Below are 17151 nucleotides of genomic sequence, written 5' to 3' on the forward strand. Positions count from 1 at the left end.
CACCACTAGAGAAGAGGCAAAGAGGACCCTGTGTCACAAGAATAGCCTGAAAACAAATTAAAATAGGCAAGCATAAAAAACGTAAAAAAATGCGCATGGGTGGTGAGTCCAGAGCTGGGTTTGAACAGAATCAAGCTTAAAAGATAAAAGATTCCCAAACCAATATGAGTTAGCTTAAAATAAAGCAATGCCGAGACATCTGTCTATGGCTCCCTTTGTCAGATTAAGGTCCCGATTACACCAGGCTATTGCTGAAACACATGCATTGGGGTGCTGTGGTACCATTCATTGTTAATAGTACTCCAATGCACTGTGACAACATATATGTGCTGCAAAGTACCACAAAACAGGCCAAGGTATGGTGTCCTGTGTGTTACACTGCACTAAAATGTAAATAGCACCTATGCTTTTGTGTGCTTGTGTGCCTAACACAGTGCACCACAATGGAAACAAGTGTGTTGTGGTGTGAATGGGTCCTAAAACCTCCTACTGAGCCATCTGAGATGACTTGTTAAGCTCTGTAAATATAGGACATCTTTTAGCCTTGTATTAGCAAAGATAAAATGCTAAAACTAAAAAGGATTCCAGAGCTCCACTTGCTGATTCTAAAGAATATGTAGAAAATCACTGTACATACACTAACAAAATGCAAGCCTTTGAAAAACGTAGATTCTTCAGTATATTGACAAAATGATCATCTGCAAATATGCCATAGAAAGTGTTCCAAAGGCTTCAATAGCCAATGGTTTATAAATAAATCTTCAGTGTGAAAGTGTTCTGCTTTTTCTCTCCATTGGATACAATAGAGCTAAGAAAACTGAGGAATCCAGCTGTGAGAGAATCTCACTTTTTTATGGCCAAGTCCCTAGCCATTGAATTTATAGGAAATCAGCCTACCCACAGTTGAAATATGAGTTTTGTGGTTTCAGTGGGGATGACCTTTAACCACTCATACAAGGGTATGGTTCCTCTACAGAGTAATCACAGATGTTTATCAGGAAAGAGAAGGTCTTCCACTATGCTGCCCATCAATTCCCATAAGGTTCCTCCCTGCACCCACCTGGTTCATGTGTTCCCCTGAGCCCCAATAGAGTTGGACAGGTTGAGCACATAATAACCTCATCACATATACTAATTACCAGTCGGCCAGGTTGGGAGTGTTCTGTAAATGTGCTTCTAATACAGTGCCTAAAAGTCCCAATGATGTAAAACCAGTTGTGCTCATAACACCATAAATCAAGTGAGGGCAGCCTACAGTTCCTTTGGCTATGAGAAACTACAAGTCCTGCTAACTGGTAGGGCTTTCCCAGTCTTGTAGCCCCTGAAGAGCCAAAGGGTGGAGTGCCTCCCACACCTGCCACTTGTGAGCCAAACTACTGAAGGATTTCATCCCTGAGGTGTCAGTTGTAAATGCTGCCAAACAAAAGAGGATTTCAAACATCTATTAAATAGCACAGACAATCACCATGATGATTTTCTGTCTGTAAGAAACATAAAACGTCCTTCTATACCCCCCCCCCCCCATCCCACAAAAAATGCCCATATGGTAGCAAGCAGCTCTTGCATTGCATTGTAAAATTGTCCATGCTGGTTGAGTTTTCCAAGTCTGTTGCTTCGTCTCAGAACCTTGGAGTGTCATCAAGGACCAGCCTCAAGCATCATCATTACAGTCTCAGAGAAGAATCTCACAAAGTGTTTATAACTGCTCCTAGCTAACAGCAAGGAGTAAAGTTGCCCTCATTCTCATATCCTGAGGGTCACAGTACTGAGGAACTGCAAAGTTCATAAATAATGAATTTCCGTGAGCTTCCTGACAAAGTCTCTCATAAACACAAGCTTCTCATTGTTCACCAAAGTGTGCAGTTGGCACAAAAGCTTTCCTAATAATAGCGGTTCAGGCTCCTTGTCCCCGGGATGTCCGGCTGCCCGTTCATCCAGATCTCCCGGATAATACGTTCCCTCTCTTCCAGCCTTTGTGCCCTCTCCAGTTCCTCGGCAGAGGTAAAAACATTCATGTTTAAAGTCCTCTCGAAGCGCCGATGCCTTCTGGCAGACAAGTCAGATGTGGTGTCCGAGTCATCATCGCTATCGCTGCTGTCACTGTCGCTCTCCTGTTTCCTGGGCGTCTTCTTCACCGTGGACCTTTTACAGTCGGTCTGACAGGATATCCTCATTACTAGAGCCACGAGTGTCAAAATGAGACCGATGCACACTCCAGATACAAAATACAAAGCTGCTCTTTCTGGGTTTTCTGCAAACAAATAGAAAGAATGTGTCAAAGAAAGAATAAGCAAAGTTAACCATTTGAATTAAGGAGCACTGCTTACTTCCTTCACTCTGTTGCAGTGAAAAGCAAAATATGAATACAGAACACAAATACATAAATGTAGACTTGCTTTCCTTTGCCCGTGTAGAGCAAAGTAAAGGAGCCATGTAGACTATATCTCAACTCAAGAACAAAATGTAATGCATTGCAGTTTACCACTCCTTACATTTGGTGGCTGTATTCATTTTTTTTAGTCTAAGTAAATTTTCTGCAAGTACATAAAAACACCTGCTGATCCTGATGGAAATCCTATTAACTTCCAGTGTACTGAACTGAAATGTTATCATCTTTCCACAATATCTTCTGTAAATTAAAAAAAAACTATCTATGGTAAAGAAAATGAGAAGTGGTGGTGTTTTTAGTCCAGTTCAGAAAAGCAACCTAGGGTGACAACTTTACTCCTCTATAGCTACAGTGTGGTGAGTGAGCGTTGTAACCCTAGGACCGGAAACATTTTACAAGTAGGCTCACCAGATAAAAATGGAACAAAAGCCTAAAAAAAACCCAAACACATCTAAGGTGCAATATATATTGTTTTTTGAGTTGATATGCTTTAACCACCCTCACCCCAACTCACCTACCCCCCCCCCCCCCGCAAACAGTATGTACTTAATTTTTCCCACTTCCATGCTGTTCAGTTTGGCCTCCAGGACAAAGGCCGGGCACTTCAAGTTTCAGGTGTACACATGACTCACTACCCCACTGCTGTCACCTGGGGCTGGGGAAGGGGTGTCCATAGCCTTCAACTGGTTCGGAACTTTCATTGCCTGGTCCTGGCAGCCACATAGAGCAGCACAAGAGTATATCTAAAGTCAAAACTTTTTTTATTTAGCTTTGGATAGAGTCTTGGTTGTTAACCATGTCCCTATTGCTCAACAGGACACCTTTTCCAGGGCCAACTATCTGCATTTCTCCCAATTTTGGAGGGATTTTCTCACTTCCTCCTGTATCTCCGGGGCAGAAAATAAAGGGAAATTTCCCCAATGGGACACAGAGCTAAATAAAAAATAAAAATGACAAAACTGACATGGGTTTCATTCCTTCTCTACTCTATCTAAAGCCAAAGCTTTCTATTTTTGTTGTGGATATACTTTAAAAATTTACATTGCTTGGATTACAGGATCTCTTCAAACCCTGTGCCTACAAAGAAAATAGTGTCACTACTTTTGGAATGGTGCCAAGCATTCCCCAGAGATTCAGAGTTCTAGATTTACAACAATTCATTTGAAAATACAAAAGTCTCTTCTAAAAGCCTGGTAAAATAATATAACCTCAACCGGTTTTGTCTTGGTATTTGACGTATCTGATTGTGTCACATGCATCCCGTCCTTTACAAAGAATGAAACTTAATCCCTGCACAACATACATTCACTTAGAGGAACCACGCTGGCTCCCTGCCCAGACCACCAAAAATTAATTCCAGCGCGATCAAGGTTTGATTTATCATTTACATTTTACTGTGTTCCTCGCTTTTCTCTACAGCATCTCAATGATCTAGCCTTTCCTGTGCTGCAGCCGTCTGGCAAACAGCCTGAGAACAGATTAGACGACAAATGGAGCACTTGGGAACTTCATAAAGTGAACTTCAGTACAGAACAACGTCCTGTCCTGTAATATTAAAACTAGGAGTAAAGTGGAATACAGACCCCATAGGAAGACGGGTAAACAAAAGGTAACAGGGACGATTTTTTACTATGTTTCTCTTGCTCTGCAAGCAAAATGTAATGTTCTGGAGGCCCAATTTATAAAGGGTCAATCTTCAGTTTGTATTTTTTTTTTTTTTACTACATTGAGCTTCATTCTTTTTTTAATATTTCATCTTCATTTATTTTAAGACTTTTGTCCAGAGTGTTCAATTTTGCGAGACCAAGTAATGCAAGAAAAGTTGCAAGAGAGTTGGGCTTTTGAAATCTCTTTTGGAAATACAAATCCTCTGGCAGATAAAACTGGTCCCATTTATGTATTTCTGTCCATTTGGTTTTGAGATGTAAAATTAAATATAGATCTGTATAAATCTGTGCTGTTAAGGGCTTGTTCACATCATCTGCCTCTTAATCCTCTTGTATTTTATTGTATTATAACTGTATTGTCTCTCTTTTATATTGCAAAAGTGCTGCATAAACTGTCGGCGCTATATAAATCCCGAATAATAATAATAATAATAATAATCGGCATCTTCACTAACCTTGTTTCAAAATACCAACAAAACTGTCCTCTCCACTCCTCCCAAGACCTCCTGCTCTCTAGCTCCTTCATCACCTCCTCCCATGCTCACCACCAGGACTTCTACAGAGCCTCTCCCATCCTCTGGAACGCCTTACCCCAGTCTATCTCCTACTCTATTCACCTTTAGGTGGTCCCTGAAACCCCATCTCTTTAGAGAACCCTATACTGCTTCTAATACACTGTCTTTTTACTTTCTCTATCAGCTCATCCTCACAGTTATTACCCTTTTGCATCACTTGACCCTCCCTCTTAGAGAGCCCTGCTCTTTAGAGCTTGCAGTCTGATTCCTCTTGTATTAAATTATGGGAACTGTAAAGTCTGCCTTCCTTTTGTAAAGTGCTGTGCAAACTATTGGTGCTAAATAAATACTGTATAATAAACCTGCACATATTACCAAAGGCTCAGTGCTAAGGCACACAGAAAACAATTGTTTCTGTGTGCCATGTTTATACCACAACACTGCGGTGAGGTGCGGAACTCTGCATAGAAATGCAGACATAATGCATTTTTATTCAGTGCAACTCACCAGACCACGTGTCACTGCAACACTGCATATCGCTATGTTCACTGCATACCCTCTTGAAATAATTTAAGTAAAAAAAGAGTTCACTTTTCCCCTTTATGACCAGAAGTCATTGAAGCCTTGCTGTCTAGACCAAATGTGGAAGTTTTCTTGACTTTAAAGCCCAACTTCAGGCAAAAAAAAAAGTTTTCCAATGCAATGGGGCTGTGCCCACAATGCACGAGTCAACTGCTCGTTTTTGTCTAAGGCATTGGAGAAAGCTTATACTCACCCGAACCTCCACTCCACCTGCAAACAGCACTTTTCCACGATCCAGCAGTGGACTGTTCCTGATGTTCTTACGTTCAGAGCAGGTCTAGGGGCGTGATGATGTCAGAAACAGTCTACCACACAAGACGTGGGGGACAGGGGCAGGAGCCACAGGGACCGGTCTTGGGTGGGAAGAATTGGAGGATTAGGCAAGTATATCTCCATTCCCCAATCCCCTAGACAAAAACAAGTAGTTAACCTGTGCAGTCTGGGCAGAGCCCCAATGTATAGGAAAACTTTTTTTTGTCCAGAGTTGGGCTTTAAGGCTTATCAAATACCCTGTATGGGTGATGTTAGTGCAATGCACTATGACATCATGAGGCTTAAGGCTTTTTTATAAACTATGTAAACAAACCCAAGTGATCACCATATCATAGCGATTTGATAGTCAGAAACCATGCTGATTGGTCCCCAATTGCTTGCGGAAACCCAGAGATATAATTAAAATTCAGTCAGCTAACAAATGAAATCAAGCTGTTCTGTGCTAGCATTATGCTGGAAATCCAGACCGCTGCTCTCAGTCAGGGTGGTCCGGATCTCCATTGGTCACACACCTTGAGCATCATTGTTGCTTGGAACACTGTGCAGAGGGCATGATGAACCTCTGGAGATCTGGATCGCTATGTTCTGTGCAAGAGAAGCAGTCCAGATCTCCAGGCTGCTAGTTTGACATTTGTCTAAAGCAAATTATAAAAAAACAAAAAACACATTCTTTACTTGTTATGCAGCCATAACACTTATAAAAAATAGCTTTCATTTGGGCTTTAAATAGAGAGTCGCCAACTACAGAACAAGGATATTGACTGAATAGAGCTTACTTGTTCCAAGTCAGTTACTCAAAAGTATTGAAGTAAAATGTTCAGCATGATAGCCAGAAGACTATTTAAAAAAAAAGAGGTCCTCAACCGAACCTTCAATGTTTCCCTCATAACAGAATTCTGGTTAATAGATTAGTAGAAGTGCCCATCTATGACGGGATCTGGGTTGGAAAGAAACATGAGTAAGGTGTAAATTTATGAAAGCTGTGTGTCCTTGCATTGTTTACAGAGCACTATATTGTTTTTCCTCCCGACTTGGACTTAAAATTATTTTACTGTGTACAAAGAAAACCTATTTTTGGTGGGGATGGAAACCATCACATGACCACAAAAAATTTTTCCTCACTATGGCACTATGATATCAAACCACACCTGTGATCTCACGCATCCCAAGACCCACTAATATGGTTGTATACAGAGTAAAGTATAGACCAGCCAAGGACACAGTACCCAGCAGTACAGCATGAGATACTATATAATAAATGTTTAATAGCAGCTGGTCATTTTAGGCAAAGTGGAGATAAGAAATCCACAAGAAAATTACTACATGCATGTTCCCACTTCTAGCTCAAATTAAGATCTTTGGGGACCTCATTGGGAACTCTGCATAGTTGTTTTTTATGTTGCCTTACCATGTACTGTGCTTTAGACTCATATTTTTCCATTGGTTTGCACAACATAAGACAGTGGTAAAATGGGCTAAAATACTCTGGTGTGTCAGGAGTCTTAGCTATGTGTTCTTTCTTGATCCAAGGTAATTAATAAACTTAATGATGACTTTCAAGAGAACCCATTTTGAGATGTATTAGGGGTCAAACAGACAAAAGACCATATTTATTTCCACAAGTGATGTGAACTATGGCTTTCATGAAACCAACAAAGGATTTTGGCTATCTCTAAGAAAAGAAAGCAGACTGAAGTTCAGCAGAACGCGTTGAAACTTTAGAAGGGTTTATAGAGAGATGTTAGTAAACACAGATGTGGTTTATGTAGTGTAAAACTGGCCAGCAAAAAGTTCCAGAAGTACTTCAGAGTAAAATTTGGGTTGTGTCATCTTCATTATTTATCGCATTAGGACTAAACAAAGAATGGAAATTTGAAGCTGGACTTTGGTTAAGTTATAAAATGTATGGTTTTAGAAGTCTCCAGTATATTAAGCTTCTAATGCCAATTGCAATGTAACACAAAGGATCACTTGCCTTATTTCTCTTCCCCAGGAGTGACTTTGTGGTACTGGTCATGAATACCAGAACTGGAAGGGAGGAATCCTGGGGGACTGAGAAATTAAGAAAGTAATTCTTATCTATGACATGCCCTAGACCAAGGGTCAGCAACCTTTTTCCACTTATGGGCCAGATTCAAAGTATGTGAATGCAAGGAGGGCCGCATTCACCTGCTAATAAATGAAGATAATAATCTGGACCCCTTTACATTACACAGACCCCATACTTCTGGACCCCTTTACATTACACAGCCGCTCACCTCTGGACCCCTTTACATTACACAGCCCACCTGCACATCACACAGCCCCCCTGCATATTACACAGCCCCCCCCCCCCCATGTTATGCTTAAAAATTGCACACACTCGTGGAATAGTGACAAACTACAGTACTTAAAAATCTCCGTAGGAAATGATTTAAAAATTTCTACAGGTTACCAATTTAGAGTTATAGAGGAGGTCTTGAGCTAGAATTATTTCTCTTTCTCTAATGATCGTGGCGATACTTCACAAGTGGTTGAAAACACTGCGGTTGCTATTTACGTAGGCGCTCGCTTCTTTTATTTTTTTATTTTTACACTGTCCCTTTAAAAAAAAAAAAAATTCTGATCACTTTTATTGCTGTCACAAGGAATGTAAACATCCCTTGTGACAGTAATAGGCAGTAACAGGTACTCTTTATGGAGGGATTTGGGGTCTATAAGACCTCAAATCCCTCCATTGCACTTAAAAGCTTTTAAAACACAAAGTTTGGCTGTTTTGAATGCTGTCATTTTTTTAAATTTGGCACCTTTAAGTCTTCTGTAAAGCTGAAGTGATGCCATGACATTGCTTCCAGGTTACTAGATCCGAGAACGATCAGAGCCGATTCCGGCTTCATTCGGGTCTCCGGTCAGCCGGCGCATGTGCCGGTGTGCTATCAGATTAGGTGACGCATCAGATTTGGTAACGGAAATGACGTTACCAGCAAAAATAGCTTACTGCGCTTGCGCAATGCATTCCAGCATGGCCGCTATGCATTCCAATAGGTTTTCTAATCTGACAGAACACAAAGGTGGCAGTGGCCATCTTGTTACACCCTGGCAAGTCTTGAATGTCACACTTATTATAGCAGTAAACTGAGCTTACATATAATGAAATACAGTATATCAAGGTGACCAAGTGAGGGTGTCCAGAAATGTCGTCGGCCAATTCTGACTATTAGTTTGGCGCTGAGCAGTGTGGGGCGTAACAAGCTGGCCGTTGACACTTTCTGACTGTAGCCTTGCCGCTGGTTTTCAAACTTAACAAGAAAACAGTATCGGAGATTTACAATACTGTATATATTACACTATATACGCTGACTTTACTGCTAAAACAAGTGTGAAATTCCAGATTTTCCTGGATGTAAGAAGAACTGGGTGTAACAAGACGGCCACTGCCACCTTCGTGTTCTGTCAGATTAGGAAACCTATTGGAACGCATAGCCACCATGCTGGAATTTATTGCTCATTCGCAGTAAGCAATTTTTGCTGGTAACGTCACTTCCGTTATCTGATGAGTCACCTAATCTGATGGAACACCGACTGATCGCTCGGGCCTTCCGGTGGAATGGGAGAGCCCGGGTGAGTCCTGGAAGGCGGCGGGAGAGAGGGGACATCCTCTCCCGCTGCTTGGGATAACAGCTTAGCGGCTTCTTAGCCGCATCGGTTGTTATCCCAAGAAAGCCGAGGTTAAAATATTCATCACGTGCACTGACGGGCCGTAATTTACCAACCCCTGCCCTAGACTGATGAACATTAGAGCCTTGCCTAAAAAACACCACTTTTTTAAGCTGATCGGAGTCAGCTCTAGATTCTGTAAAAGAGTGAATATTGAAGTTAAATATTTGGCATTTGGCTTTGGATTGCAAAACACAAATAGAACATTCATAGGTAGGTATAGGTTACCAAAACTCTGTGCAACCGCTCTTTGTGAAGGAAATTCCTTTTATACTTCCTGCTCAAAATTAGAGGTCACACAAGCACATAGGGGTCCGGGCATTTTGACATCACTGGATAATAAACTTTGAGTCTAATCTCTACCCAACTGCCACCTTATCCTAACTCAAGTGATGCATACATCTAATTTAAAGTATATTGAAACCCAATCACTAAAACTTCATATAAGATTAAACATGAAATATAATTTGAAGCAAAATGTAAAATATTTTTAAATCTGCAGTTTTCATAAACCTCTTGACTTCATTGGAGTCAGTGGTTGTGGGGGGGATTATGCTCCATTGTTGGTATTAGAGGATGAATTAGTGCCCAAAGGGCAGGATAAAAACAAGCAAAGGGCCTCATCTGGCCCCTGGGCCACAGTTTGGAGACAACTGACTTAGGGTTTACATGTATTTTGAAGCTTTAGTTTAAATGAGCTATACAGTATACTGTACATTCTAGGTTCTTCAAAACAAAGGTGTGTAAAGTCCTATGATTAGTTTTCTATAGAAAGTAGCCACAGCCTGAGTTAAAAAGCCTGACTCCCGCGAGAATGCTATAGAGAAGGACATTTGCGCTTTGAGGAAGTAGTGGTCTCTCTGCATAGGTCCAGTGCGTTCCTTGTTGATTCAGAGCTAGAGCTGTCTAATCAGCAATGAGCATAAGGTATGTCGACTACAAAGTTAAAGGTCTGACTCAGCAGGGGGGAGTCAGACCCCTGCAGAGAGGCCATTGCTTCCACACAGAGATCAAGGGTCCTTCTCTGCAGCATGAAACCAGGGGACAGACTTTTCTACTCAGGATATGGATGTTTTCTATAGAAAACAAACTAATTTTGAATAGCTTTTATTTTGATACACCTGGAAAGTATTTAGCTGATGTAAATGGAAAGTTCAATTGGGTTTTAAATCTGATCATAGTTTATTCCTTCGAGCCATGCAAAACTGCATACAGTATTTATACTTTAGGCATATAGCTATTTATGGAGGGTCAGATTTTGGTGGTCCTTGAATGCCAATAGATGCTAACTCACATGGTGAAAGAGAACCTACAGAATGAAAGCCTATTTATACCAGAAAAATGTCAGGGACAAGAGGGGTGAGGTCTTCAGGTAACATTAGTTACAACATGACAGTCTATGGCAGTCATACTATACTTTCATGTTCGGACGCCCACCCAACAGCTGCTGATCTTGGGTCACTGCTTGGGACTTGTAACATGTAAATAAAGACATCCAGCAAGTCCAGCTAGTGAATGGGGTTTTGCTGCTCGTGAAGGAATGCTGGAGTATTTATGGGTGTGAGACAGCTGTGCGCAGCGTCTTATACAGAACAGTAATAGAGCAGCAGGTGCAGGAGCTTCGATTAGCAGTGCCAAAAGTGCACATAGTAGTTATTTCATGATTATTTCGTATTGCTTTTGCATGTCTTTATGATCATCTATGTGATTTTGTTTCTTTTTTTTTTTTTTTTTTTTTAACTGTAGGATCTTCCAGCATGCCTTGGAACAAGGTTGTAGATTATACCCTTCAGTGTCTGAACTTTGGATGGCTACAAAAGGTGTAGCGCTTATGTGTGAAATGTGATACAACAACAAATGTCAAATAAAAAATACTGAACCCCAATAATCGCTAATGGGAAAAAAAAAACTCAAACATAAAACATACAAATGCAATAAACCCTGTAACTAGTGATGACTGTCCAAGGAAAGTCCAAGTGAAAATAGTTTCTGAACTTTTGCCTCACTTCTTACCTCTTATCTTGCTGCCAGTACCAAAATCAATTCCATTGTGAAAATCAAAATAAAAAATGGGCATAAGACCATAAGGAACATCATTACCTCTCCTTATAAACATCATTATTTACAGAACATACCCTAATATGAATTTAAAGCTGAACTCTGGGATGGAAAAAAATAATCTTACAGTGGGGTACCGGGGCGCCCCTGCCCCCCCACACACACACTGCAAGGGTTAAATGCTTGTTCAATCTAAAGCAGGCCATGCAGGGAGCGAATCTCTTACGGTTTCTGATGAACCAGTTGAAATACCAGTTCGCACCAGGGTTTCCAACCGCCAGTACATTTACTGACAGTTTGTAAAAATCAGTGATTTTTTTTTTACAACTGCCAGTAAATATCAGGGGCTGATAATTTCATGCTGTGTTGACTTTTTAAGTATAAATCAAGCAAATTACTTTGTTACAGGTATTGTCAGTGTTTCCATATCATGTTTATACTGTTCACATATTCATTGTGTAAGTTTTCAATAGGAGTTCTGTAATTTCTTAGGTTGCCAGTAAAAAAATGTGGTCTGCCAGTAAAATTTCCATGTTTTGTCAGTAAAAAAATGCTGCGGGAGGTTGGCAACCCTGGTTAGCACCCTTTCATTACATCCCTCAACTGAAGAATCAAGGAGCTGGATGGAAAATTATTGGCTGAACAGCATCTGCATCAAATCAGATGCAGGCACTGCTCAGGTATTTTGACAGCCAAAGGTCAAAATACAATGGCCAAAGTGAAAGATTTGTCTTTCCAAGATACAATCAGCTGGATTTCTTTAGAAAACAAACTAAGATTTTGAACACATTTTATTTTGATATACCTGGAAAGTATTTAGCTGATGTAAATAGAAAGCTCAATTGGGTTTTAAAATCGTTGTAAAGGCTGAAGTGTGCTCCTCCTCCCACAGCCCTCTAATACTGAGCCCCATCTCAATCCAGCAATGTGCATGAGAGCCACCAGTGAACCAATCAGGAGAGGAGAGAGCGGGGGGGGGGGGGGGGGGGCGAGCAGCGATTATGTGTTTTATGGATGCATAGAGCAGGGCTTGGAAGAAAAAAAAAAATCACCAGTGCCCCCACCCATAGAAAGCGGCTTGCTATTGGGGGCACTGGTCAAGGGGGAGGAGCCAGGAGCGCTAGCAAGTGACCCAAGAAGAGGATCAGGGCTGCTCTGTGCAAAACCATTGCACAGAGAAGGTAAGTGCGCCTATTTTTTTTTAATACCAAACCTTTAATACCACTTTAAATTTGATTGTTTATTCTTTCTAGCTATAAATAACTGCATACAGTAGTTATACTTTAGGCATATACCAATTTATGGTGGGTCAGATTTTATTCAGCCCACAGGCTGAACAGAAAAGATCTATGGCCAGCTTAAGGAGTAAAGATATAAGGAGTAATACTTACCTTATTCCTCTCTCCCATAGGCTCCTTCTAGCTGTGACTGGGACCCTGCAGCTGCCCCTCTAAACCATTCACGGTCACATGCTCAACCCGCCACAAACTATGCAGGGTCATTAGCCCTGCTTTGTGCATAATGATGCTGAGGGACTGCCCACAGCTTGGAGCTTTGGGAAGGAGAGGGCGGTGCTGGAGCCTGCTGGAATAGGGAATCAAAATATGTAATACTGTCTGTTTTTCTACTCCTACACATACTGAGCATTTGACCCTTGCAGCACAGGAAGTATTTTCCCAGAGTTTGGCTTTAACTAAACTTACTTTTTAAATCAGTGTACAAACTGAATGTAGAGATGAGAAGACATGCAGGCACTTTGGGAGCCCTGAAGATCTCTATTACACAAATGTTGACTTCAGATCTTAAAGGGGTTGTAAAGGTAATTTAAAAAAAAAAAAAAAAAAAAAAAAAAAGACAACAAACATGTTATACTTACCTCCACTTAGCTCGTTTTGCACAGAGTGGCCCCAAACCTGGTCTTCTGGGCTCCCTCGGCGGCTGTCTCAGCTCCTCCCCGCAAGAACTAAACACCTTCATGCTAGCTCTCTCGCATGGTGTTTAGTTCTTGCGGGCGCACTCCCGTGATACACCCGGCGGCTATAGCCGCTGACTGTATCACTCGGCCCCACCCCCCCGCGCGCCGCATCATTGGATGTGATTGACAGCAGCACGAGCCAATGGCTGCGCTGCTTTCAACCCATCCACTCTAGCCAATCAACGGCCAGGCTGAGCGGCGAAGAGGAAATTGGGGGCGAGCGCAGCAGGTGAACGGGCTCAGGTAAGTAAAATGGGGGGGCCGATATTGTCGGATGTTTTTTCACCTTAATGCATAGGATGCATTAAGGAGAAAAAACGTGAACCTTTACAACCCCTTTAAAGCTGAGCTTAAGTGTCACATGACTTATCTCCTTAGCATTCTAAACCAGAATGGAGCTTAGGGTCCACAATAGGTTTCAGCAATACTGCAAACACAAGGGATCAACAGGGCGTCAACTGAGCTCTAAGTCTGTTGTGTTATCAAAATTTGGATCCTAAATGGTGGCATCAGCAGTGGTTCCTGGGCTTGTGGGTGATTAAGGTCAACAGACACAACTTTCCATGGATAGGTGGATGACTCGGTCTACAGCCTTTTCAGGAAGAGAATATACACCATGTAAGGTCAGCAGACACAACTTTCCATTGATAGGTGGATGACTGGGTCTACATAAACCTTTCTAGGAATAGAACATACAACATGTAAGGTCAGCAGACACAACTTTCCATTGATAGGTGGATGACTGGGTCTACATAAACCTTTCTAGGAAGAGAACATACAACATGTAAGGTCAGCAGACACAACTTTCCATTGATAGGTTTATGTAGACCCAGTCATCCACCTTTCTAGGAAGAGAACATACAACATGTAAGGTCAGCAGACACAACTTTCCATCGATAGGTGGATGACTGGGTCTACATAAACCTTTCTAGGAAGAGAACATACAACATGTAAGGTCAGCAGACACAACTTTCCATAGATAGGTGGATGACTGGGTCTACATAAACCTTTCTAGGAAGAGAACATACATCATGTAAGGTCAGCGGACACAACTTTCTAGGGATAGGTTTTTGAAATGAATGTTGTAGAGGCAGGGTCGCTTGAACAAAAAAAAACAAAAAAAAGGTTATATAATAATTAGAATTAATAATAATAATAATAATAATAATAATAATAATAATATCAGTACCTTATGGTTTATTAAAATGGATGTGAAATAACTGCCATCTGTTCATACACACCTGCCACTAATTAGACAACTCAAGTTGTTTATGAAGTAAAATCTTATAGGATTTAAAAAAGATAGGAAAAACAAAACACAGAGCAGCATAATGTAATTTCCTGTCTTTTTATCTTTCCTTTACCAATCTCTGTATTGAACTCTGCGGCAGCTGTCCCCACTGGCCCTACAGAAGATAATCAGTTTGTGTTGTGAATAATGCCTCGTCCATTACACTGCCGTCTCAGCAACTAAATATTTCCAAATATGTAAAACTGTTTGTTTTACTAGCAGTTATATTTGGAAAAAGAAACCCTTTGGAGCTGAGCTGAAGCCAGGAGACATTACTCATCTGCAAACAAAAGCTATTAGAGACATCCGAGAAAAAAAATATCTTTGCTTTCATCTTGGAAAAAAAACTAGAGATCTTACAACAACACTAGAGAGATTACAGCTTGTGGATGCTGCACATTGGAAGATCAAGCCCTTTGCTGCTGTTCTGGATTCTGGCTGATGTGTAGTGAGGTCAGCCACAGATGAGAAATCTTGTAGACCACCATGCGGTCTACATACACCCAGCCTTGTAAATTGAAAAGACAGGACATGTAAAAATGGGCTTGAACTTAAAAAGTAAATTGCCATCTAAAAAGGAACTATATAAGGCCTCATGTACACTGCTGCTGGTAAACGGACGTTTAGAAGCAGTTGGGAGTCTTTTTCAGCTGCCCCTGAACTCTCCTCTATGTTATCTTATCTGCCCATGTACACAGGGTCGTTTGCAGTCGTTTCTAGGCAGTTGAGTTTAGAAGCCTTTTTTGGAATGCAAAAAAATACGTTCAGAAGTTGAGTTTACAGGCATTTCAAGCGCCAAACGCTTCTTAACGCGTTAACTCGTGTTTAGCTGCATTTCATTTACATTTTTTTTGCATTTTCATTTTTGGCCATTTTAAAGAAAAAAATAAAAAAAATTTTTTAAAACGCTTCTAAATGCAAACACGGCAAAACGTGGCATGTAAACGCGGTAAAACGGATGTTTTAAATGTGGCTTACTTTGCGTTACTATCTGTCAAGTTAAATCGTTCAGGAAAGGTTGTAAAAACTTCCCATGTACCCCGACCTAGTAAATGTTAACTGTGCCCAAGCAATACACTTTTGCCTTGAATTCCTCCTCATACAGTAGCTGTGTATCTGAAGTGTGAGATCATCCAAGGTCCTTCAGGCTCTAATTATTAGGTCAGCCATAAACGGTGCGTATTTCTTTCCTGCAACCACGGGTTCTTGCTGAACCAGCTGGCCTAAGTCTCATAAGGAGAATTGGAAAGAGATTTGGTGATGTCTATTCTGTGCTCTTCAATGTTCTCCTTGCTGGAGAGGAAGCTGCACACAAGGACATGCAGTGCAAGCATCTTGCTGCTTCTGTTTTATTTATTCTGTGAATCTGTGCTTCCACCACCTCCTCTTTTGCTGCTTCTTATAAAGTACTCTACAAGTAGGGATAGGCGAGCGGTTTGGGCTAAGCGCACAGTCAATTGGTTAAGGAGTAGGGTTGGGAAGCTGGCCGCAATGTCCTCAACAACAGATGAGTCATCAGCCGTCAGTGGGCTTCGGGACATGGGGGTCGTTTACAGGCAGTTGCCTCACGCAGATATACTGCGGCAGAAGAGCACGTACAGGCAGATTAACGTACCTGTACGTTGCCCTTTAAGAGGCAGCTTGCGGGCGCGCACGCCAGGAGCTCCATGACCGTGATCGCGGGTCCCGCAGACTCGATGTCCACGGCGATACCCGTGATCGTCTCACGGTGGGGAAGAACAGGGAGATGCTAATGTAAACAAGCATCTCCCTGTTCTGCCTAATGACACTCTCACGGATCACAGCTCCCTGTAATCGATGATCAGTGTAGTGTCACACACAGCCCCTCCCCCCCACAGTTAGAATGACTCCCTAGGACACACTTAACCCCTACAGCGCCACCTAGTGGTTAACCCCTTCACTGCCAGTCACATTTACACAGTAATCAATGCATTTTTAATCGCACTGATCACTGTATAAATGTGAATGGTCCCAAAACTGCGCCAAAATTGTCCAACGTGTCCGCCATAATGTCGCAGTCACGATAAAAATCACTGATCGCCGCCATTACTAGTAAAAAAAAAAAAATATCAATAAAAATGCCATAAAACTATCTCCTATTTTGTAGACGCTATAACTTTTGCGCAAACCAAACGCTTATTGCGATTTTTTTCAACAAAATTATGTAGAAGAATACTTATCGGCCTAAACTGAGGAAAAATAAATTTTTTTATATATGTATTTTTTGGGGGATATTTATTATAGCAAATAGTAAAAAATAATGCCTTTTTCAAAATTGTCGCTATTTTTTTGTTTATAGCGCAAAAAATAAAAACTGCAAAGGTGATCAAATACCACCAAAAGAAAGCTCTATTTGTGGGGAAAAAAAGGATGTCAGTTTTGTTTGGGAGCCACGTCGCACGACCGTGCAATAGTCAGTTAAAGCGACGCAGGGCCGAATTGCAAAAAGTGCTCTGGTCAAATGGTCCGGGGCTTAAGTGGTTAATCAAGGCATTGAGAAATACTGCATCCTGTCTTTATTTTTGACACTTTTTTGATGACGGAGTAGGAGTACAGTTTTTGACAACTCCTTTAGTAAAAAAATAAGCAGTTTCTATACACTGTACAGATGCTCCACTTTACATGCAGACTAAGGGGGCCCCCAGGTACTATATTTAAAGAAATTTAGCATTTTTATTGTTTCA

The 17151-nt window shown here is 41.2% G+C and overlaps 1 protein-coding gene across 1 annotated transcript in view; it reads right to left on the minus strand.

Annotated features, from left to right (window-relative positions):
• Positions 1 to 1517: 1517 nt before the first annotated feature.
• Positions 1518 to 17151, minus strand: part of LOC141139305 (protein eva-1 homolog C-like) — a 419753-nt gene continuing 404119 nt past the window's right edge. Inside the window, exon 7 of the mRNA XM_073625284.1 lies at positions 1518 to 2251. Within this exon, the coding sequence (XP_073481385.1) occupies positions 1881 to 2251 (371 nt within the window). The 3' untranslated portion in view covers positions 1518 to 1880. The remainder of the gene's footprint in view (positions 2252 to 17151) is intronic.

This window comes from Aquarana catesbeiana, linkage group LG04 (genome assembly GCF_042186555.1).
Source record: "Aquarana catesbeiana isolate 2022-GZ linkage group LG04, ASM4218655v1, whole genome shotgun sequence".
In the NCBI taxonomy this organism is placed as follows: Eukaryota; Metazoa; Chordata; class Amphibia; order Anura; family Ranidae; genus Aquarana; species Aquarana catesbeiana.